We start from the raw sequence: 22,950 nt of genomic DNA on the forward strand, positions 1-22,950 counted from the left end.
CTACTTCTTTCTTCTTTCGACAGCTTTCTGAAGCTGAAAGCGGCAGGCATCATGGAATCACTTCACACAAGATGGTGGCCGACGACCAAAAAATGCGTGGACGCTGCCTCCAAGAGCGAAGCCATCTCTGTGGCTACAATGCAAGGAGCGTTTTACGCAGCTGCTGGAGGTCTCGTCTTGGCTGCCATGGCGCTCGTCTCGGAGAAACTCGCTGTGAGGAAGAAAATGGCTGTTTTGTGTCCAACCTCTGTCGTCAAGAAAATCAACAGTGCTACATCAAAGTACCAAGAAACATAAGGGCTGTAAATATGGGAAGAGGGACGTGGAACTTGCTTTCTTGTCATTAAGTGTCATGTACATTCTTGTATTTGACGAACACGCACATATGACACACACGCGGCAAACACACACGCAGAAAACACACACGCGGCAAACACACACGCGGAAAACACACACGCGGCAAACACGCACACACACACACACACACACACACAGACACACACACACACAATGGCACACACACACTGACTGGCACACACACACACATACTGACACACACATTGGCACACCGTGCACACACTGGCACACACACACACACACACACACACACACACACACACACACACACACACACACACCACACTACATCTGATTTTAAACTCAAAGGCGTTTTGCGGTAAATACGACCCAAACGATGTTTAGGGAAACGGCGAATTGACCTTGCTTTTCTCTTTCAATGGAAAATGGGTTAGCACTGTGGATCTTAGAAAACGTTCCATGGCCAGGTCCTGCTGCTGTTATATCATTCTATGCTCTTTCTGGCCTTTATGACAAAAGCCAATAGCTGCATACCTGATTCCAATCCCGTATGTCCACTCTGTATTATTTGGTACAACTGGGCCGTGTCTGATGGCATCATTGACCAAGAATGCAGCTGTACTGTGATGTTCCCATTCTAATCCTAACCTTTGACTGTTCGCTTCCATTTGGAGGACACAGAGTCACTGAAAGTAGGCCTTCTTGTCAGAGCAACTAAGTTGTTTTTGTCTCCCAAGCTACTTGAGAGAGAATCTTAAAGTAATTATCACTTATTCTACTGTATTTGTCGTAAGCATTAAGAGCGCTAACTTAACTTCCCTGTCTTTCTCTGATCTACTTCAGAGAGGTTTGGCGTTGACACATGTGTGTGTGTGTGTGTGTGTGTGTGTGTGTGTGCGTGTGTGTGTGTGTGTGTGTGTGTTTATAGCTGACTGTGACAGGGTCTGACTGCTGCGTTATCCTGTTAAGCTCTTGCTAGCCTTTGTGTTGGCAACTCAGATTTTTATGGGCTAGCCATTTGCCCAACTGCACCCTGACTTGCATGCATTTGCTTCCAATCTTGAGCACTCTATTAGAATCGGCGTTGCGAGCAAGATATGATTGATTAAAGGCATATGTACTCGATGACTATACACGCTAATTGCTTTACCAACAGCTGGAGACAGACTAAATTAAGTTCCCTGCAAAATATTGTGGTCTAGGACCCCTTAAATGTTGAGATATTTGAATTTTCATTTTGATCTGGATCGTCCTATTTATAGATTTGGCAACACATGTAACGTTGATGCAAGGGAGAGAACACCGCGGCTTTGTTGACATCCTCACTTTTTCAGAGGCTAGAACAAGCTGTAATGCATGTATTATGGTCCGCGCATGGTGACGTATCGTCATTATATGGTCTTATGGTGCGTTTGACATCGATTGTGGGCAAACTACACTTTGTAAACACGGGAGTGCGTTAGTATGCCTTTAACATTATGGTGTAGCCACCCGTGTCTTCAGAGCTTGGCACAAAGCGTCTGTACGTCGCCGATCGTAGGTAGTGGGACATATGGTTCGGCCAAGTGTGACGCGAGAATGATGCCTCTGTTACATTTGGCGCTGCGAAAAGGATGGAACTGACAGGCATATTGTGCGATGCTTTATATTTGGAGACCAGTGTTGCGCCTGTGGTGATCCCTCTTTGGTCCTAGCTGTAGCATGAGACTTGTCGATTCAGCCTTTGGAGGTCCAAGTTCCCTAAAAAGGGAATTGAATGTTGCACGGTGGCTTAGCAGTGTTTATTTTGCATCACAGTTCAGTTGTTTGTTGGTCACCTTTAAAGCTATTTCGGGTAGACTCCTGTGAATTTTGGACAGCTGATTTTGTAAGGGTCTTATACTGCTGAGTTTTCCTCTTGTGCTTTTGCTGGCCTTTATTTCCACAAAGCAGATTTAATATGGGCTGTTGATTTCGCCTATGTGCATCTCTGATTTGACTGCCTTTGGTTTTAAAGATGATGATGCGACTGCAAAGCACTCCGTTACATTTTGGCGCTGTGAGTAGGATAGGAATTGGCATATTGTGTAGCTGTTCCAGAGAGTGTTTTACCGTCGCAGGTTACAGATAGTTGGTTGCGTGGTGCCAAAGAAGATGCGGGTGTTGACTAAGCACACTGTTAGATTTGGGGTTGTGAACAGGATGAGATTATTTAGTATTTTCTATAGCCGTAGTTGCATTTGTCCTGGAAGCGTTTACGGGCGTTCCCTTTCTAAAAGCTTTTACGCTTTCCAAAAGATATATAGAGTTGTTTAATAAGGAATAGATGTTAACCATACAGTTTGAATAAATATTCATGAGTATTACTATTAGTTACATGTGTAATTATTGTGTTCTTGTTCTTCATGTTATTGACGTAGTCAAAGAATACACGCATTGCCTAATAAAGCTAGTATACCTGTTTTTATTTTTATTTTTTGCAAGGGGTCAAAGTGTGTGTGTGTGTGTGTGTGTGTGTGTGTGTGTGTGTGTGTGTGTGTGTGAGTGTGTGTGTGTTATCAATCTACCTAAGCAATTGAGGTATTGCACTTGTCTACGTATTTGGACACACACACACACACACACACACACACACACACACACACACACACACACACACACATATGTAGGCAAACTTATCACAGTACACTTTATGCAAACTAACACATTTTATTTTCACGATCTGATTTTATCAGTACAGTTTACTGAATGTTCCTTTGTACAACATAACACGTAATGTAAGCATTTTAGCAGCAAAAGTATCACATATGCTCTTTTTACCAGAGAAATACAAAAAAATAGAAAACATTTAAATACAAAAATGAATACTGGAATGTGTCTTCTTTTGAAATGTACGAATACATGAGAAATAAATTGCATGAGAGCTTGATCAAGTGTTAGAATATGTAACGCCCTCACATCAGCACAGGCATGGTCCATTCCTCCCTCAAACAATTCCAGATATGCTGCACTGACATCTTTGCAGTATAAGTAACAAGTCGCGTAAGGCGAAAATACAACATTTAGTCAAGCTCAGTCGAACTCACAGAATGAAACTGAACGCACTGCATTTTTTCCGCAAGACCGGTTCTTATACTCGTAGCATCATCTGTCCACCGCTTGTTCTGAGCGTGTTTTTAATCCGAACATATCATATCTATATGTTTTTGGAATCAGGAACTGACAAGGAATAAGATGAAATTGTTTTTAAATCGATTTTGGAAATTTAATTTTAATTATAATTTTTATATTTTTAATTTTCAAAGCTTGTTTTTAATCCGAATATAACATATTTATATGTTTTTGGAATCAGCAAATAATGACAAATAAGATGAAATAGTTTTTGGATCGTTTTATAAAAAAAATAATTTTAATTACAATTTTCAGATTTTTGATGACCAAAATTATTAATTCATTTTTAAGCCTCTAAGCTGAAATGCAACACCATAGTCCGGCCTTCGTCGAACATTGCTTGGCCAAATTTTCAATCAATTTTATTAAAAAATGAGAGTGTGACAGTGCCGCCTCAAATTTTACAAAAAGCCGGATATGACGTCATCAAAGACATTTATCGGAAAAATTAAGAAAACGTCTGGGGATATCAAGCCCAGGAACTCTCATGTAAAATTTCATAAAGATCGGTCCGGTAGTTTACTCTGAATCGCTCTACACACACACACACACACACAGATACACACATACACCACGACCCTCGTTTCGATTCCCCCTCTATGTTAAAACATTTAGTCAAAACTTGACTAAATGTAAAAAGAAAGACAGACAGACAGAAATAGAAAGAATCCATCAATGTGTTCTGTGTAAAAATGTTGGATTCAGCCTCTATCAAAACCGTGTGTGTCAAATAACAAATGGTAGCAAAAACAATTCTCTAATACGTGTGTCCTGCACAGTGTTAATACTTCATTAATATTTCTCAACAGGAATAAATGCTACAGAGTGCTGTCTCCACAGGTGAAGTGATTCAAACAAAAATGACCAGAAAAAAAACAAGCTAAAAGTCACATGTTCACTCAATTTTCTTGCTTTCCAACTTATGAGTATCTGCCTTCATAACAAAATTCATTCATTTGAAAAATTTGACGGAAGTATGCAAGTATTTTTTATCACTTTGGTTTGTGTTTTCACTTTTTTTTTTTTTTTTTTTTTTACAGTTCTTCCCCTCTCTCACAGCCTTACAAAGTCATCCGTTTGAAGGTGGATACAAGTTAGTGTCATTGTTGTAGCAATGGGCTTGTGTGACTGTCATCTTCTCCACATCATTATTCAGAGTTGAAGGGCTTGCCAAAGATGGCTTCCAAGAGAGCGAAGTAGTTGACAGAGGTGACCTCGTTATTGGCAACGGTGCCCTTCCAGTCCTCGTCGGTATGCACCGGTTGGTATTGCATGGGGGGCACCGGGAAGTCGCGCCAGTTGATGCTACGCAAGAATTCGCCGTACTCCACCTCTCCATTCTCATTGGTTGGAGCACTGTAGAAAAAAAAATCTCTTGTGATCAATTCATCTTTAAAAAGGGTCTTTAACTGCAAACGTAAATAGAGAATACTGCATGGCTTGCTGTGTCTTACCAGATGTACACGAGTTGTTTTTTTAAATATTGAACTGCGAGCGAAAGCGAGCTGTTCACTATTTGAAAAAGCAACGAGTGTAAATCTGGTACGAAACAGCAAGCCATGCAGTATTCTGTTTATCCTACATACTGTACTTACGTGTATTTTACTGAAAATGTCCTGCAGTCGAGGTAGCTAAATTGAAGACGCTTGTTTTGGAACCTCGATCTCTTCTAAAGACTCGTGCAATCTATTACGTCAAAGCAAAGAAACGTCACTCTGAAAGTGTGGCGTGACGTGTTAGTTCTAAAGAATCATCAAGGGTAATTAGCGAGCGCAATTTGTGTTTCTATAATGACGTTTGTCTCGGTGACTTTGGCATCATAAGCAGTGGAAAAACAGGTCCCTGCCAGACTTGCTTGACATGACCTCATTTACATGAAATACACACGTGTGATTTGAACGATTATTATCTCACGGGTGTCTCTCTCACGTATGTAGGATAAAGTAAATTACATATCTTGGATAATGAGCTGAAATTAGAGATAGGCAAGAGAGAGAGAGAGAGAGAGAGAGAGAGATCGAGAGAGAGAGAGAGAGAGAGAGAGAGAGAGAGAGAGAGAGAGAGAGAGAGAGAGAGAGAGACAGACAGACAGACAGACAGACAGACAGGTAGAGACAGACAGAGAAAGTTTGAGGGAGGAAGAGTCAGCCAGGGAGAGCATGTGCATACATATTTACACCCACACCTGGTTCATGGAATGCATCATCAAAGCAAAGGAGTCCCACAGAGAGAAAGAGTCTCAGAGTCTCTAATTTGTGGTACATGTATTAAACTCAGAATAAATTTGATTCAGACGGAGAGCCAAGTACAGTTAAGTTACTCTGAACTACAGTGAACATCAATGTGTAACTCTGAATAAGTCACAAATAATAAATTCACTACGTTCACACTCGTATTCTGGCACCAATATACACTCTCTCTCATTATGAAAGTTCGTCAAATGTATATTCAACTGTAACATATTACACAGTGGTACCTGCAATGAAAAGACCCCTTGGGACCAGTTTAGAGTGTAGTCCTATGTGGCCTGTCATAACAGGTATATATTAGTTTGTTTATAGACAACGGACAACAAAAGGTATCCTTTTTGGAGAGGTGTCCACTCATCGGAGGGGCCTCACATTGCAGGTTACCAAAGTACATGGTGTATACACAGTAAATCAAGTCACAAGGGGTACTTACGTTGCAAGCACAGCTCTGAGCATGTCGTCAGGCAGGGGAACGTGGTTAGACAGGAACACCGTGCGCAGTGCTTCCTGGGAAATGAATCCAGACCTGCACACACAAAAAACATTGGAAATAGTCAAGTGTTCACGGCCCTATGTGTCAAAGACTTTTTCAAGCACTGGGACCCGTCGCGATATAACCTTGAATGGTTGAAAACGACGTTAAACACCAAATAAAGAAAGAAAGAAAGAAAGCACTGGGATAGTTCCACTCTTAATTCATATCTCTAACTGTTAACATTCTCACTTCAAGAATAATTGGAATAACTGAATAATGCATGAGAGCGGAGAGCGAGAGAGCTAGATGTCTCAAAGCCACAGAAACCCGCTTGCAGTAAGGGCTTTTCCCAACTCACAACTTTTAGGGCTGATACTTCATTATTCAGCTGCTAAACGAACATTTCATGTGTTTACTATTGTAGAGAACCACCAAATACATCTGCCTGCCCAATAACCTTGGCGATAAGGACTTCTGTTGAAATATATATGAGAAATGGCATTTGTAATGTTTGACCCTTGCCAAAGCTGTTCTGAAATCTGCTGCAGCAAAAGCACAGGCGCGTTATACAGGGGAACCCCCTACTAAGACCAAGTTTTCTCACATTTTCTGTTCATAATTAACCTCTGTAAATTTACCCCTTTTTTAAGAATCCTTTTTCAAAAGACCTGATTTTCTCAGATTTGTTTAGGTTTTAAAAGGCAGGTTCCACCATACACCCGGGCTCAGATTTCCATGCTACAATCAAGGGGTGGAAGTGTGTACAGTGAACTCACTTGGCCCTGTCCTGGTGCTGCATAGTCTCCAAGAGGTTGTTGAAGCTCTCGTAGTTCCTCTTCCTCAGCTGTTCCTGGGCGATGGCCACCAACTTCTGGGCGTCCATTCCCCCCTGCTGGCCTCCGCTGGCAAAGTGACGCGCCACGCACATGATCTCCTGCTCCGTCAGGCTGCCGTCCACCTGCGAATAGGGAAAGGATTATAGTAATTGTGACTGAATTTTAAAGAATGTATATCAGAGCTGTGAAGTAGTTGACTTCGCGAAGACTTCATGGAGTCTTTTTACCAAAAATTCAGTGCCAAATTTTCCTGTAGAGAGCTTTGTGAAGTCGACTTTGCCTATTTAATATCAGGCTAATAAGACAATTGTAAGTTTGCCATCTTGAAGGCAAAAGTCAAGGACCACTGTATGCACATCGGTGAATTTGAGGAGTTTTGTTTTGACAACAGGAAATCTCGCTTAATTGGTTAGAAATGATTGTAAAATGGTAATTTTATGTGTAGAACGGGAAATTATGGTGTAAGCCCGAGCAGCCTCTACTTGTCAAACAAAACTGCCTGCCAATTTAGTGGTAAGTGACATATGTTATATTGTGGATTCAGATGATATCCTTCATGACCCTTACATTGAAGTCCAAGTTGTCTTCATTTCAAATAAACTCTTCAAAAATGAACATGAAAATGAATCCTAAATATTATTATCTTCAATTCTTGGGGAAAAATAATGTAACAAACCTTCATAAAAAAAATAAGTAAAAATTACTACGGATCATTTGCTCTTCCTTTGCACACCAACATTATGTCTTTCAATGAGAATTTACAAATATCATAATCAGTTCTGCTTACTTAACTGACTCTATATTGGACAAAAAGCAAGACAACAACCGCATAACAAACATTTATAACTATTTCATAAAGCATCTTTTTATTTTTACAAGCCAATCTTTTGACACCAGGGTTTCAGGGGGTCAAACTATTTTCAGTCATTACACTAACACAGAGGCAGATGCAACAAAACAGCGACAAGACAGACAGACAGAGGAAGAAATATAAAGATAGAGCATTCTTCACGAAATGGTAAACAACTAAGAAGAAATTAACCAAGAAAACTATTTGTTCATCACATACTCAAAATGCAACAAAACAACCTCCAAAACAACAAGCACTTCAAAAACACAAAATAACATGATACATGCACCAAAACACAAAAGGCAAATAACATCTCAAAGTTCAAAGGCAGACATTTTCTCCAGCACCAACAAGACAATAAAATCCTGCTGCCCACTGGTAAGGGTAGAACAGCAGAAACGAAAGGTAACACCAACCGTCTACCAGCAGACAACAATCGACACAGAACAGGTTTGGGTCAATTCAACTATATCTTACCTCCTCCGCTATTTTGGAGTAGTTTTGATTCATTGGGTCACATCTCTTTATCAATCCAGACTGGAATCAAGGCAAGTTTAAACCCACTTAGGTTGGTGATATGTTTTACTCATATCGTAATTTGAACCGTGCATTTAATTTGTATTGTCACATTTAACCTTCGCCGGTAGTCGTGGTTCCGTGTGGACCAAGAAGGGTGTTTAATTGCAAATATCTAGTTGGAATTTTTTAATGAGCTTTTAAAAATGCCTCAGGCACCTTAAAAGCTCTTATGTCCTAAAATTTCAGCGAGAAGTAATTAAAAAAAAAAAGGTCAAATTTAGACTACAAACATTGTGGGGCCGTGCGGACCCATGTTTCTCAAAGAAGGAAAAGCGTGCATCTTTGAGAAGCATGGGTCCGCACGGCCCCATGATGTCTTCCGTGTGTAGTCGATAACCCGGATGCAGGCGAAGGTTATACATTCTTGACACAGTAACACAAGCTGGTTGGTGTAAAATATGCTATCAACTATCAGCATCTCTGAGAAGGACCGGTGTAACACGAAATTTTTACTCCACGAAAAATTTACTCCGGAGTAAATATTTCGTACGAAATTCTTACTCCGAGTACACTTTTCAAACGAGAAAAGAACTCCCCGGCCCAAGGCACGAAAAAATTACTCCCTCCACGAAATTTTTACTCCCCATTTTTTTTACTTCCAGTAAAAATCTAGTACGCAAAAATGGGATGCGGGCGCAGGGATAATGCCAATAAGTGATCTCGCGCAAACGAATGTCGCACTACCCTCCTTCCACCCCTTCCACCACCAAGAACTAACAGAGGGACAAGGGAGTAAAAATATCGTACACCTGGCATGGGAAGTTAAATTGCTCATGTTGAGGTGAAGTAATTCATTCGTTATTTATTCGTCAGGGAAGTAACATTTTTGTACGAAATGTTTACTCGGAACTCACCTGTCTTGGTAATTTTCTCGTGCAATGGGGGAGTGCTTTTTTCGTAAAGGGAGTAACTTTTTCGTACTAAATGTTTACTCCGGAGTAAAAATCTCGTGGGAGTAATTTTCTCGTGTTACACCGGCCCTTTCTCCTCTCTATTGTCCAAATGATTTAAATTAAGATCCATTAATTGTTTCAAAGATTAAGACGTCCTTTTTAAACAGGTTCCCAGGATTTCCTCCCTTACCCCTCCCATCAGACACGTACACCTGCTGTACACCTGCTGTCCACCTGCTGTACACCTGCCCTATCACGATGTCTTCAGCCTGCCAGGATCAAACATTAGCTATGAATTTTTGAGCTCCCCATTCCAAACCTGCCCCCCTACATCCCGACCCTTCCCAATACACCCTTTTGGAGACTCAGATGAAACCAAGTGAGATCTTTGTGCATCGCTTGCCGGGTTTGTTTTTGTACAAAATACACAAAGGTTTCAACCATAAAGCATTTTCTTGATGTACAGATGTGCTAGTGTCTTTATACGACATTGCTTCTGCTTGTATAATTTTACGCGGTCAAACTTAGGACAAGACGTGTACAACGTCAAATGATTTGTTTTAAGAACAGCGCAGCAACCCCAGGAGCAAAACAGTGAACCAATCGTGCATGTGTACTTTCGTCTCTGAATGGCTGTATATCCTAACTACCCATCACTCTACAGTACTTGTGCGTTTAACCGAGAGAAGTGTACGTACCTGCATGAGGAGTTGCCTGAAGGAGTTGTAGTCCGACACACCATGCATGCATGTGAATTTTCGTCACTGAATGGCTGTATATCCTAACTACCCATCACTCAATAGTGTTTGCGCGTTTAACCGAGAGAAGTACCTGCATGAGGAGTTGCCTGAAGGAGTTGTAGTCCGACACACCAGAGCCGGTGCCGTCGCTGCGGGTGAAGAAGGATCGCACATCCTCCATGTTCTGGCTCAGCTTGCTGCGGATCTTCTCCAGGACCATCTGCAGGTTGCACTTGGGGAACTGCACACATGCACACACATCCGTCAGACATGCTATCAGATACATGAGACTGGTTTGTTCAATGGGTGCAACTGGTTATCAGTGGGTGTGGGTGAGACTGGTTATCAGTGGGTGTGGGTGAGACTGGTTATCAGTGGGTGTGGGTGAGACTGGTTATCAATGGGTGTGGGTGAGACTGGTTATCAGTGGGTCTGGGGACTGGTTATCAGTGGGTCTGGGGACTGGTTATCAGTGGGTGAGGGTGAGACTGGTTATCAGTGGGTGAGGGTGAGACTGGTTATCAGTGCCAGTGGGTGTGGGTGAGACTGGTTATCAGTGGGTGAGGGTGAGACTGGTTATCAGTGGGTCAGGGTGAGACTGGTTATCAGTGCCAGTGGGTGTGGGTGAGACTGGTTATCAGTGGGTGAGGGTGAGACTGGTTATCAATGGGTGAGGGTCTGGGGACTGGTTATCAGATCTACAAGATATCAGATTGGGTGAGACTGGTTATCAGTGGGTGCGGGTGAGACTGGTTATCAATGGGTGAGGTTCTGGGGACTGGTTATCAGATCTACAAGATATCAGAATGGGTGAGACTGGTTATCAGTGGGTGCGGGTGAGACTGGTTATCAATGGGTGAGGGTCTGGGGACTGGTTATCAGATCTACAAGATATCAGAATGGGTGAGACTGGTTATCAGCGGGAGTGGGAGAGACTGGTTATCAGTGGGTGTGGGTGAGACTCATGGTTATCAGTGGGTGAGGGTCTGGCGACTGGTGATCAGATCTACAAGATATCAGAATGAGCGAGACTGTTTATCAGTGGGTGTGGGTGAGACTGGTTATCAGTGGGTGTGGGTGAGACTGGTTATCAGTGGGTGTGGGTGAGACTGCCTGGTTATCAGATCTACCAGATATCAGAATGGGTGAGACAGTCTTTCATGTCAGTTGAATGTGACACAAGTTCATCAGAAGCATGCATGGAGCAGTCTATCAAGTGGGTGAGACAGTTAATTAAAATGATGATACCATCAATCAGTATGGGCAAGACAAGCCGGCAGGTAAGTGCAACATAAAGTCTGTCAGATGGGTGAGACACTCATCAGATTGGAAAGAAACTCTATCAGATGAATAAGACAGTCAATCAGCAAGGGCAAGGCAGTCTGCCAGACAGTTGCAACAGTCTGTCAGATGGGTGAGACACTCTATAAGATGGGAGAGACGCTCTTTGAGATAGGTGAGACGCGCTAACAGATGGGTGGGACGCGCTATCAGATGAGGGAGACACACTCTCAGATAGGTGAGACACACTATCAGATTGGTTAGACATGTTATCAGATGTGTGAGATACATTATCATATGGGTGAGACACACTATCATATGGGTGAGACATGTTATCAGATGTGTGAGATACATTATCATATGGGTGAGACACACTATCAGATGGGTGAGACACACTATCAGATGGGTGAGACACGCTATCAGATGGGTGAGACATGCTATCAGATGGGTAAGACACGCTATCAGATGGGTGAGACACGCTATCAGATGGGTGAGACACACTATCAGATGGGTCAGACACACTATCAGATGGGTGAGACACACTATCAGATGGGTGAGACAAGCTATCAGATGGGTGAGACACACTATCAGATGGGTGAGACACACTATCAGATGGGTGAGACACACTATCAGATGGGTGAGACACGCTATCAGATGGGTGAGACACGCTATCAGATGGGTGAGACACGCTATCAGATGGGTGAGACACGCTATCAGATGGGTGAGACACGCTATCAGATGGGTGAGACACGCTATCAGATGGGTGAGACACGCTATCAGATGGGTGAGACACGCTATCAGATGGGTGAGACACGCTATCAGATGGGTGAGACACGCTATCAGATGGGTGAGACACGCTATCAGATGGGTGAGACATGCTATCAGATGGGTGAGACACGCTATCAGATGGGTGAGACACGCTATCAGATGGGTGAGACACGCTATCAGATGGGTGAGACACGCTATCAGATGGGTGAGACACGCTATCAGATGGGTGAGACACGCTATCAGATGGGTGAGACACGCTATCAGATGGGTGAGACACGCTATCAGATGGGTGAGACACGCTATCAGATGGGTGAGACACGCTATCAGATGGGTGAGACACGCTATCAGATGGGTGAGACACGCTATCAGATGGGTGAGACACGCTATCAGATGGGTGAGACACGCTATCAGATGGGTGAGACACGCTATCAGATGGGTGAGACACGCTATCAGATGGGTGAGACACGCTATCAGATGGGTGAGACACGCTATCACATGGGTGAGACACGCTATCACATGGGTGAGACACGCTATCAGATGGGTGAGACACGCTATCAGATGGGTGAGACACGCTATCAGATGGGTGAGACACGCTATCAGATGGGTGAGACACGCTATCAGATGGGTGAGACACGCTATCAGATGGGTGAGACACGCTATCAGATGGGTGAGACACGCTATCAGATGGGTGAGACACGCTATCAGATGGGTGAGACACGCTATCAGATGGGTGAGACACACTATCAGATGGGTGAGACACGCTATCATTTAGGTCTTCAAAGGGAGGTTCCAGTGCACACAGAAGGATTCTCGCAATGTCCTCACCTCTTGAGGTTGTTGCTCCATGTACCTGAAGGCATACTCGTCAGCGTCGATGAGGACAAACTTGTGCTTGTTGAAGTTGACGAGGGCGCCCACGTAGAGGTCTTGGGCCGTGTAGTACTCGGACAGCTCAATGCTGTACGGCATCTGGTTGGGCTTCTTGACGCGACCTCTCTCCAGGAACTTGCCTCCGATGATACCTGTGGAAGGAAGAAACAGTGGAGGGTGAAAAAAGTTGAAAAACAAAAGAATTCTGTACTCACCGATGCAAGGACTTATCTTATCTGGTTCCTATTTTACGACAATTTGAAAATGACAAAAAATCACTCGCAACAGTGGGCGCGAATGAGTTGCGTTTCTTTCGCCGGGGACTGTACAATTATCACTTGCAGACACACAGACAGACACAAGTGGTAATAACAAGTGGCCATCATATGGCCACAAAGCTGAAGCTGGTTCCCTCCCCTTTATGTCCGTGTGGCAAGAATCAGACAGCAGAGCACATCCTGCAGGCTTATCCATACCACAGTGCTCTGAGGGACACCATCTGGCCAGAGGAGACAGCACTACAAAAGAAGCTATACGGCCCCAGAGAGGACTTGGAGAGGACAGCACGTTTCGCCCTGCAGTCCGGACTGACGATCTCACAGCGAACGACAAGAAGATAACATGGAGCAAATCATTGCACTTGAAACCATAAACTGACTCAGTTCCTAAACATGAAAATTCAAACAAGGCAAATCTAGACATCTTAGACCATCCATATCTGAATTTCTTTCAGACATACCAATTTTACAGACGCTCCAGGGAGGGATGTTGGGTGTAAACTTACCCGAGTTCCTGACGGGAGGTTCGAAGACGAGGAGGGTGTCGTCGCTCATGAAGTAGGATATGATGAAGCGTCGATCCTTGTCGATGGGTTTCTCGGTGTCCATGCGAGCCAGGAAACGAAGCACGTTGCTGTCCATACCGCGACGGTCACGCTCCATGAACTTGATGAAGTCACGCTTAGGTGGTTTGGGCAGGAGGCTCATGCACGAGCATAGAGAGTCTTCTTCTGAGCCGAATCCGTTGTAAGGAGGGAACTCTTTGTTGAAACGAGCACCTTTGTCTCCGGGCATAATAAGAGGAGTGAACTCGTCTGGAAAGAAAAATGCCCAGTTTAAGATAAAATAAGATAAGATAAAAAAAAAATTCATGAGTATTCAGGCAAGAGCATACTCCAGTGGAACACCCCGCTGTTAGGACCTCAAAAATCTGAGAAATTCAGGTCTTAAAAACGAGGGAGTCTTAAAATGGGGGTAGTTTTACAGAGATTATGAACAGAAAGTCTGAGAAAACAAGGCCTTAAAAAGGAGGGAGTCTTAAATTGGGACTAATTTGACAGAGGTTATGAGCAGCAAGTCTTAGAAAACAATTCCTTAAAAAGGAGGGAGTCTTAAATTGGGACTAATTTGACAGAGGTTATGAGCAGCAAGTCTTAGAAAACAAGGTCTTAAAAAGGAGGGAGTCTTAAATTGGGACTAATTTGACAGAGGTTATGAGCAGCAAGTCTTAGAAAACAAGGTCTTAAAAAGGAGGGAGTCTTAAATTGGGACTAATTTGACAGAGGTTATGAGCAGCAAGTCTTAGAAAACAATTCCTTAAAAAGGAGGGAGTCTTAAATTGGGACTAATTTGACAGAGGTTATGAGCAGCAAGTCTTAGAAAACAAGGTCTTAAAAAGGAGGGAGTCTTAAATTGGGACTAATTTGACAGAGGTTATGAGCAGCAAGTCTTAGAAAACAAGGTCTTAAAAAGGAGGGAGTCTTAAATTGGGACTAATTTGACAGAGGTTATGAGCAGCAAGTCTTAGAAAACAAGGTCTTAAAAAGGAGGGAGTCTTAAATTGGGACTAATTTGACAGAGGTTATGAGCAGCAAGTCTTAGAAAACAAGGTCTTAAAAAGGAGGGAGTCTTAAATTGGGACTAATTTGACAGAGGTTATGAGCAGCAAGTCTTAGAAAACAAGGTCTTAAAAAGGAGGGAGTCTTAAATTGGGACTAATTTGACAGAGGTTATGAGCAGCAAGTCTTAGAAAACAAGGTCTTAAAAAGGAGGGAGTCTTAAATTGGGACTAATTTGACAGAGGTTATGAGCAGCAAGTCTTAGAAAACAAGGTCTTAAAAAGGAGGGAGTCTTAAATTGGGGGGTCTTAAAAGGGGGGTTCCATTGTAGTGAGCTTTTTTTTTTAACCAGCTCTCACTGGAGTGTGACTTAACTCTGAATCACATCATTATTAATTAGTAGTCTACCTTTTCTTTTGCTGCACCAGTATGACCAAATTTATAGCTAAAACCAATATTAAGTTTCAGCAAGCGATCACAGCCTAGTGTGCCCATGCCCAGTAAGTCAATTCAGGTCCTGTCTAAAAAGAAAGTGCAACAAGGATAGGCATTTGTTACAAGTTACTTTGCTTTAGAAGAGCAATGTGTTTCAAAGAGAACTGTATTTCCGGTACTTACTGACTCCAAATTTGGTGCGGTAGTACTCCCTGGTGAACTCGTCGCAGTCGGTGAGGATAAACTTGCGTCCCCACACGTTGATGGCAGTGCCCAGCGTCAGGTCGGAATCCTTGTAGAACTCGGGGCAGATTGAGCCAGTCTGGAATCAAAAGACAGCTTGGTTTTGGCACTGCATTACTCTCTTGGTTTAAACAAGGTTTTATTCAGTTAGACATGGTACAATAGTAAAACAAGAAATAATAGGGACACGAACTCAAGCGAACGCTTATATTACGTAGCTACTCTCTTAGTGTGCCATGCTGACCGGCTTGCTTAAAATTGCATGGTCAAAGTATTAGAAAAGAATGTGTCATTAATGTGCTATTACGTCATTTTCTCTCCGTTTGACATTGGTTCTGAACAAACCGCTCTCTCTGAGCCAAGAAAGAATGACGCAGTGTGAACGCATATGATTGCATTATATTTGTCTAGAAAAAACACAACAAAAAACTTGACTAAATGTAAAAACAGTCATAGGAAATGTAAGCCAATATGTATGACATACCGGTTGATGTTTTCATTTTTGAACAATCTGAAGATTTTTTGCCCCCAAATTACCAGAAATTTCAAGATATCAGAAAAAACTTTGACAGCAAAACAAAAATACCTCAAACTGCAAATAAAACTTCAAAACACTAGTACATTAAGAAAGTTTCAAAGCGGTAAATAGTATGAAGAATGGTTCGAACCTTGAGACTGTCCAGGATGTATCGGCCACCGTGCCCCATGGGACCGAAGACGTTGAGGACTGTTCTGTCGGTCACCACACCAGGCAGTTTCAGATTGTCGATGTTCTTGGGCAGCTTTCCTCGCTTGACAAACACTGGTGCCGAGTCACGACCAGCATTTGGTGGTATCACCTGTCAGAGAAAAACTTTAAGAGTTGGTTATACAGCGGTACCTGTGATGAAAGGACACCGGCCTTGGTCCCAGCCAAAAGTGTCCCTACATTGCAGGTGGCCTGTCATGACAGGTATATTTTGGTAGAGATAATTGACATGGGGATGCCCGAAAGTGTCCTTTTAAGGGAGGTGTCCTCTCATCGGAGGGGCCACAGATCGCAGGTACCACTGTACTAACAACAACAACAACAAAAAACAAAAGTAAGATTATTTTTATTTTTTAACAAAATCTGTTTAGTATTTAGATATTTATCATTACAATCGAACCCATTAATAAAATGCGGTTACTGTCCAATCTGCTCATGCAACCACCTCTTGATAAAGGCTATTTTTCCACAATGACCACCCCAAAGGATCCCTGAGAAGTTATTTTTCCATACAATTCAGTTTCCATAGCAACCACCCGTCTACAATGACCTCTGTTAGTTATAGACAAGTTCAACTGTATTAAAGGGGCAACAACAAATATTTTTGCATATGTCCCTGCATATATGTTATTGGAGGACTCTGAGACGTTCGCAAGAACCCAGTCCTCTGCGGAAGAAGAAGAATTAAGGTAAGAGTACATAGTCCCTCTCTGGGAGAGGCCGGGCTGGCTGAAAAAGAGCTTGTCTGTAATGCTTATGCCACAACCCTCTTAATTAAAACAAAATTTGATTTGATTTGATTTGATTTGATTTGTCTTATCAAATAGTAATAGGACAGATTTGTCTGAATTAAAATGTTTCTCTTGCCAGCAGTTAAATGATTGTAGCAAACAGCAGCCCAACTGAGATGACAGATCCTCCCATTCCAGGGTAACTTATAGGCGCTGTCAGCAGTTTAATATTCCAGGAGTAATTACACCAAACACCACCTAACAGGTGCAAGTGTACTCAAAGTCCTGGTCTAGACTCGGCTACAGAGTAAACACCACCTAACAGGTGCAAGTGCACTCAAAGTCCTGGTCTAGATTCGGCTACAGAGGAAACACCACCTAACAGGTGCAAGTGTACGCAAAGTCCTGGTCTAGACTCGGCTACAGAGTAAACATCACCTAACAGGTGCAAGTGCACTCAAAGTCCTGGTGTAGACTCGGCTACAGAAGAAACAGCACCAAACAGGTGCAAGTGTACTCAAAGTCCTGGTCTAGACTCGGCTTCAGAGGAAACACCACCTAACAGGTGCAAGTGCACTCAAAGTCCTGGTCTAGACTCGGCTTCAGAGGAAACACCACCTAACAGGTGCAAGTGCACTCAAAATCCTGGTCTAGACTCGGCTTCAGAGGAAACACCACCTAACAGGTGCAAGTGCACTCAAAGTCCTGGTGTAGACTCGGCTACAGAGGAAACACCACCTAACAGGTGCAAGTGCACTCAAAGTCCTGGTCTAGACTCAGCTGCAGAGGAACAGTTTCAACATTCTTTGTTTTTCTTTCAAGTGTGTATTCCTTCTTTCCAAATCTCAAAGTGTTCAACATGAAAATGGAATCTCACATTTATTTTTTTAATTTAATTTAATTATTCTCTTTATTTATATAGCGCCTTATCCGAAGTTCAAAGCGCTTTATGCCGTGTGAGATGGAATTTTTTACACAATATATCACGCATTCACATCGACCAGCAAACCTCAAGCCTGTTAGGCGAATGTTCACCTTTCGCGGCCTTTATTCCAAGTCACACGGGTATTTGATGGACATTTTTATCTATGCCTATACAATTTTGCCAGGAAAGACCCTTTTGTCAATCGTGGGATCTTTAACGTGCACACCCCAATATAGTGTACACGAAGGGACCTCGGTTTTTCGTCTCATCCGAAAGACTAGCACTTGAACCCACCATCTAGGTTAGGAAAGGGGGGAGAAAATAGCGGCCCGACCCAGGGTCGAACACGCAACCTCTCGATTCCGAGCGCAAGTGCGTTACCACTCGGCCACCCAGTCCTTAATTAATTGTTAATTTGCTTTGCCTCTATGTACTAAAATGTTGAGGGTTTACGCACAACAAGACCTTTGCACAGGTGGTCCTTGAAACATGCGTACAGCACCCGTTAATGCATTTGTTTTTTTTTAATGCAACATGTTTAAATAAGCGTGACCCCTATGTCTGTTGCTTTGCCTGAAAGTATCCTTATATCCCACCTCCCTGATCTCGATGGTGTCGTCAGCCAGGAAGTAGTGCATAACCATCTGTCGCTGGTCACCAAACATGTTTTCCGAGTCGTCCCAGTAGCAGAAGAAGCGCAGCACGTGACGATCGTGATCCAGGAACTGTTTGAGCGAGTCGTACTTCTCGTAAGGCCTCAGTGGCTGCATGCTCTCATCCATCTGCACATTGAACACAGTTTTAAATAAATCAACTCATCTGGTTTTCAAAATCTTCTCCGAGCTCCATTTTCCTTCATTTTCTCATTATTACTTGTCCGTCCACTTTTTAGGACCAATAGGAAAAAGTGCTAGTGATTTTTTTTTAGTGTCAGTTGCACCATGTACCAACGTTCCATAATTAAATCATTATTTTTTCCTTGTCTGGTTTTTGCCCAAGCTTTTTATCTTGCATAACTATGTCTGTATCTCAAGAGAATATCTAGTTGAATATTTAATATTGACATTCAGAATAACATGTACGTGCAAAAGGAGACTTCCACTATGTATCAATCCACCACTTCGTCGCAAAGATAAATAGCATCAGCATTCAGCTTACCGCCTTGCGATATCCCATGTAGGGGTCGCCAGGGGCACTTGCAGGCTGGCCGATGCGAACGCCAAGCTTCTTGAGGAAATTGTGGGTAAAGTCGTCGCAGCCTGTGATCTTGAACACCTTGGAATACAGGTTGAGCTCATTACCGACGTTGAAATCTTCCACTGTGTAGAAGTCGTCGTCGTTTGGTGGGGGCCTTGGAACCCTGTGGCGTCTAATGATGGTTCCTGAAAAAGTAGATCATTTCTCTCAGAGAAGGTTTTGTCTATACCTTCCTGAAAACGTAGATCATTTAATTAATTCAATCAGAGAGAATTTTGTCTATTCTTTCCTGAAAAAAGTAGATTATTTCAATCAGAGAGAATTTCGTCTATTCTTTCCTGAAAAAGTAGATCATTTCAATTAGAAAGAATTTTGTCTATTCCTTTCTGAAAAGAAGTAGATTATTTCAATCAGAGAGAATGTTGTCTATTCCTTCCTGAAAAGAAGTAGATTATTTCAATCAGAGAGAATGTCTATTCCTTCCTGAAAAGAAGTAGATTATTTCAATCAGACTCAGAGAGAATGTTGTCTATTCCTTCCTGAAAAGGTAGATCATTTCAATCAGAGAGAATTTTGTCTATTCCTTCATGACAAAAGAATATTATTTCTCCCCGAGAGAGTGTGTACTTGTGTATTACTTCCTGAAAAAGTAGATTATTTCACTAGAGAGAATTTAATTTGACTATTCCTGCATGAAGAAAAAGTAGATTATTTCTTTCAGAGAGGAGCGTTTTGTCTATTTCTTCACACACACACATGCACGCACGTACGCATGCACGCACACACACACACACACACATGAAAAAACAAATAAGAAAACAGAATTTAGACTTGTTTGCACTTACCCTGTGGCACACCAGCGTTCTTGAACCTGGGCTCTATAACCTGGATGGAGTCGTCTTCCAGGTAAAAGTAGATCTTACATTTCCTGATGCGGTACTGCTCCTCTCGCCTCTCTACCACTCCCTCTTGGTAGAAGGCATCAAAACACAGCACCTGACCAACACAGGGAAGTACACAAAGGTTAAGTTAATACATCACTTTTTAATGGTACTGGAGTGCCCATTTCTCAAGAGGTTTTCAAGCAATATTTTCAGGTCGGATCCAGTGTGATGGCTAAATTGTGGCTTTTGTGATCCAAGTATGACTAAGCTGGTAGAGTGAAATTTCCCAGCAACATTTTGCTTCTTCATTCTGTTAGTGGAACTCACAGAATGAAACTGAACGCACTGCATTTTTCACAATGACCGTAGTCCGCCGCTCGTGCAAAACGCAGTGAAACTGACAAGCCTGTTTAGTGCGGTAGTGGTTTCACTGTACGTGCTGCATTGCACGCTTTTCTGTACCTCTCTTCGTTTTAACTTTCTGAGCGTGTTTTTAATCAAAACATATCATATCTATATGTTTTTGGAATCAGGAGCCGACAAGGAATAAGATGAAATTGTTTTTAAATCGATTTCGGAAATTAAATTTTGATCATAATTTGTATATTTTTAATTTTCAGAGCTTGTTTTTAATCTGAATATAACATATTTATATGTTTTTGGAATCAGAAAATGATGAAGAATAAGATGAACGTAAATTTGGATCGTTTTATAAAAAAATTATTTTAATTACAATTTTCAGATTTTTATTAATTTTAATGACCAAAGTCATAAATTAATTTTTAACCCACCAAGCTGAAATGCAATACCGAAGTCCGGCCTTCGTCGAAGATTGCTTGGCCAAAATTTCAATCAATTTGATTGAAAAATGAGGGTGTGACAGTGCCGCCTCAACTTTGACAAAATGCCGGATATGACGTCATCAGACATTTATCGAAAAAATGAAAAAAACACGTCTGGGGATATCATACCCAGGAACTCTCATGTAAAATGTCATAAAGATCGGTCCAGTAGTTTACTCTGAATCGCTCTACACACACACACGCACAGACACACATAGACACACATACACCACGACCCTCGTCTCGATTCCCCCTCTATGTTAAAACATTAGTCAAAACTTGACTAAAAAGCAGATGGCAAAGACCACTACGGAGAGAAATAATCAAACCTGGTTCTATCCAAGAGTCCGATATTTTGACTTACTTAACAAGGCAATGACTTTTTATTTAAATCAGTATCATACTGCACTACATGAATGGAGAGAAATCACAAGATCAATATTTACACAAAATACATTCAACTGTTAATTCTTCCTATTTTCACTGAAAAGGACATGTGCAGCTCCCGTTTACAAGCACAGGTCCCCCCTGGGCTTTCAGCCATACTTCAGGCGACTCTATCCATATAGACAACTACCATGTTGCATTCACTTTCTTGCAACGAATTGACTTTCTTGCAACGAGTCAAAGACAAATCGTTGCTTCGACAGTGCTCTGAGACGCACTCCATCTTTATAGTGCACCCTTACCTGTCGATCAAATGCCACCCAGGCAGGGAGGTTTGAACCTTCCCCCTTGGGGAACTTGGAGGTGCGTGGCTTGGCTTTCTGAAATGGCAGTGGTTCACCGCCGATGCCTGGCTTGGCCTCACCCACCATCATGGACGTCTCATTGCAGACGTCAAAGTGGTGAGACTTGTGGTGCTTTGTTTTTCCCAGCTGAACAAAACCAAGAAGTGATTCAATCAATCAATTAATCAATAAAGTACTCAATCAAGTAATCAATCAGTTAGCCAATCAATCAATAAGTCAATTGATCATGCAATCAATCAATAAATCAACCAAGTAATAAATCAAGTAATCAACAAATTAATCCATCAATTGATAAGTCAAGTAATCATTTAACCAAGAAATCAAGCATTGCATCTATACCATGAATAAAACTAAATGTTATACATGTATATATGTATTCATATCTAAACTTATAAGGTACAAGTAAATTGACAACATATGTAGTCTTCTTGCATAAACCACTGCCAAAGAGAACATCCAATACTACACTTTACAACTGTGTTCAATTCAAAATGTTGTCATGAATAAATAATAATCATCATTGCTAGTGCTAACTGTATCAAAAACTTTCCACAGACCAAACCAGTACTTCGATTGTGGTAATCACTGAGGGTATTTCATTGTGTTTAGTTATCAGGTATAGTACAAGGCTTGGCAGACACTGAATGTGTGATATTCGTGTTTTCTTATCACTACGAGTGTTAACTCTGATGCATACAAGATGAGTTGAATTCTGCTTCTACTGATGGCTGAATATCACGATTGGTCACTGCAAGTTAATTAATAAATTGTGTTCATGTCATGTGGGTTGTTTCTGGGCTGGCTTTACTTTCATGTTTTCAAATAGAAGAAGCATGGACAAGGGAAACACAATTTCGTTGTCGCCGTGACATGGTAGCGTTGTCATCCATGCACATAACAAGAAGCATAACGACAGACCTCTGCTTTGACTCGTTTTTTTCAAGAACCTGCATTCGATCTTCTCGGCGAATCCAACAAAGTTCGAGCGACAAAATTAGTAGATATAGCAAAAAGTAAACTTACACTGGGGTTGAAATTGTTGCCGGGAAGAAAAGGCAACGCCATGGTGAATAATGGAAGATATCAACGACCACACAAGCCCAGTCTTTGTGGCAACCAGAGAAGTCTTCGTTTATCCACACCACCAACCCTGTTTGCTTTACCGCCGTTGCTATAGCGTCGTCAAGCACAGATCATTACGCGCAGGTAAAGAAAAAATATATATTTACAATGTTGAAAGAATTTCATGTCAATAAATCAAATATGCTAAAAATCATTCCCTGATAACATTAAACTTAAACAAAATGATGAGTTATTGAATGTAAAAAGTATCCTTGTAGAGAACTA

At 42.0% G+C, this 22,950-nt stretch overlaps 2 protein-coding genes across 3 annotated transcripts in view; one reads left to right on the plus strand and one right to left on the minus strand.

Annotated features, from left to right (window-relative positions):
• LOC138946160 (probable glutamate receptor) overlaps window positions 1–297 on the plus strand; it is a 21,072-nt gene extending 20,775 nt beyond the window's left edge. The window contains exon 11 of the mRNA XM_070317672.1: window positions 24–297. Coding sequence (XP_070173773.1) covers window positions 24–297 — 274 coding nt within the window. The remainder of the gene's footprint in view (window positions 1–23) is intronic.
• Window positions 298–2,986: 2,689 nt separating this feature from the next.
• Window positions 2,987–22,785, minus strand: LOC138946331 (EF-hand domain-containing family member C2-like). Of its 2 annotated transcripts, XM_070317880.1 has the most exons (14): window positions 22,627–22,785; window positions 21,541–21,729; window positions 19,971–20,121; window positions 19,087–19,310; window positions 18,525–18,710; window positions 16,193–16,363; window positions 15,465–15,603; window positions 13,794–14,102; window positions 12,965–13,161; window positions 10,182–10,331; window positions 8,356–8,415; window positions 6,969–7,150; window positions 6,151–6,243; window positions 2,987–4,824 (listed from the first exon to the last, which is right to left on the minus strand). In XM_070317880.1, exons 1-14 carry the CDS (start codon window positions 22,666–22,668, stop codon window positions 4,617–4,619), a joined length of 2,301 nt encoding a protein of 766 aa, XP_070173981.1. In that variant the 5' UTR covers window positions 22,669–22,785; the 3' UTR covers window positions 2,987–4,616. The 2 variants fall into 2 exon arrangements, with proteins under 2 accessions (XP_070173981.1, XP_070173982.1); XM_070317881.1 differs by lacking the exon at window positions 8,356–8,415.
• Window positions 22,786–22,950: the final 165 nt, after the last annotated feature.

Source organism: Littorina saxatilis, linkage group LG13 (genome assembly GCF_037325665.1).
Source record: "Littorina saxatilis isolate snail1 linkage group LG13, US_GU_Lsax_2.0, whole genome shotgun sequence".
Lineage (NCBI taxonomy): Eukaryota > Metazoa > Mollusca > Gastropoda > Littorinimorpha > Littorinidae > Littorina > Littorina saxatilis.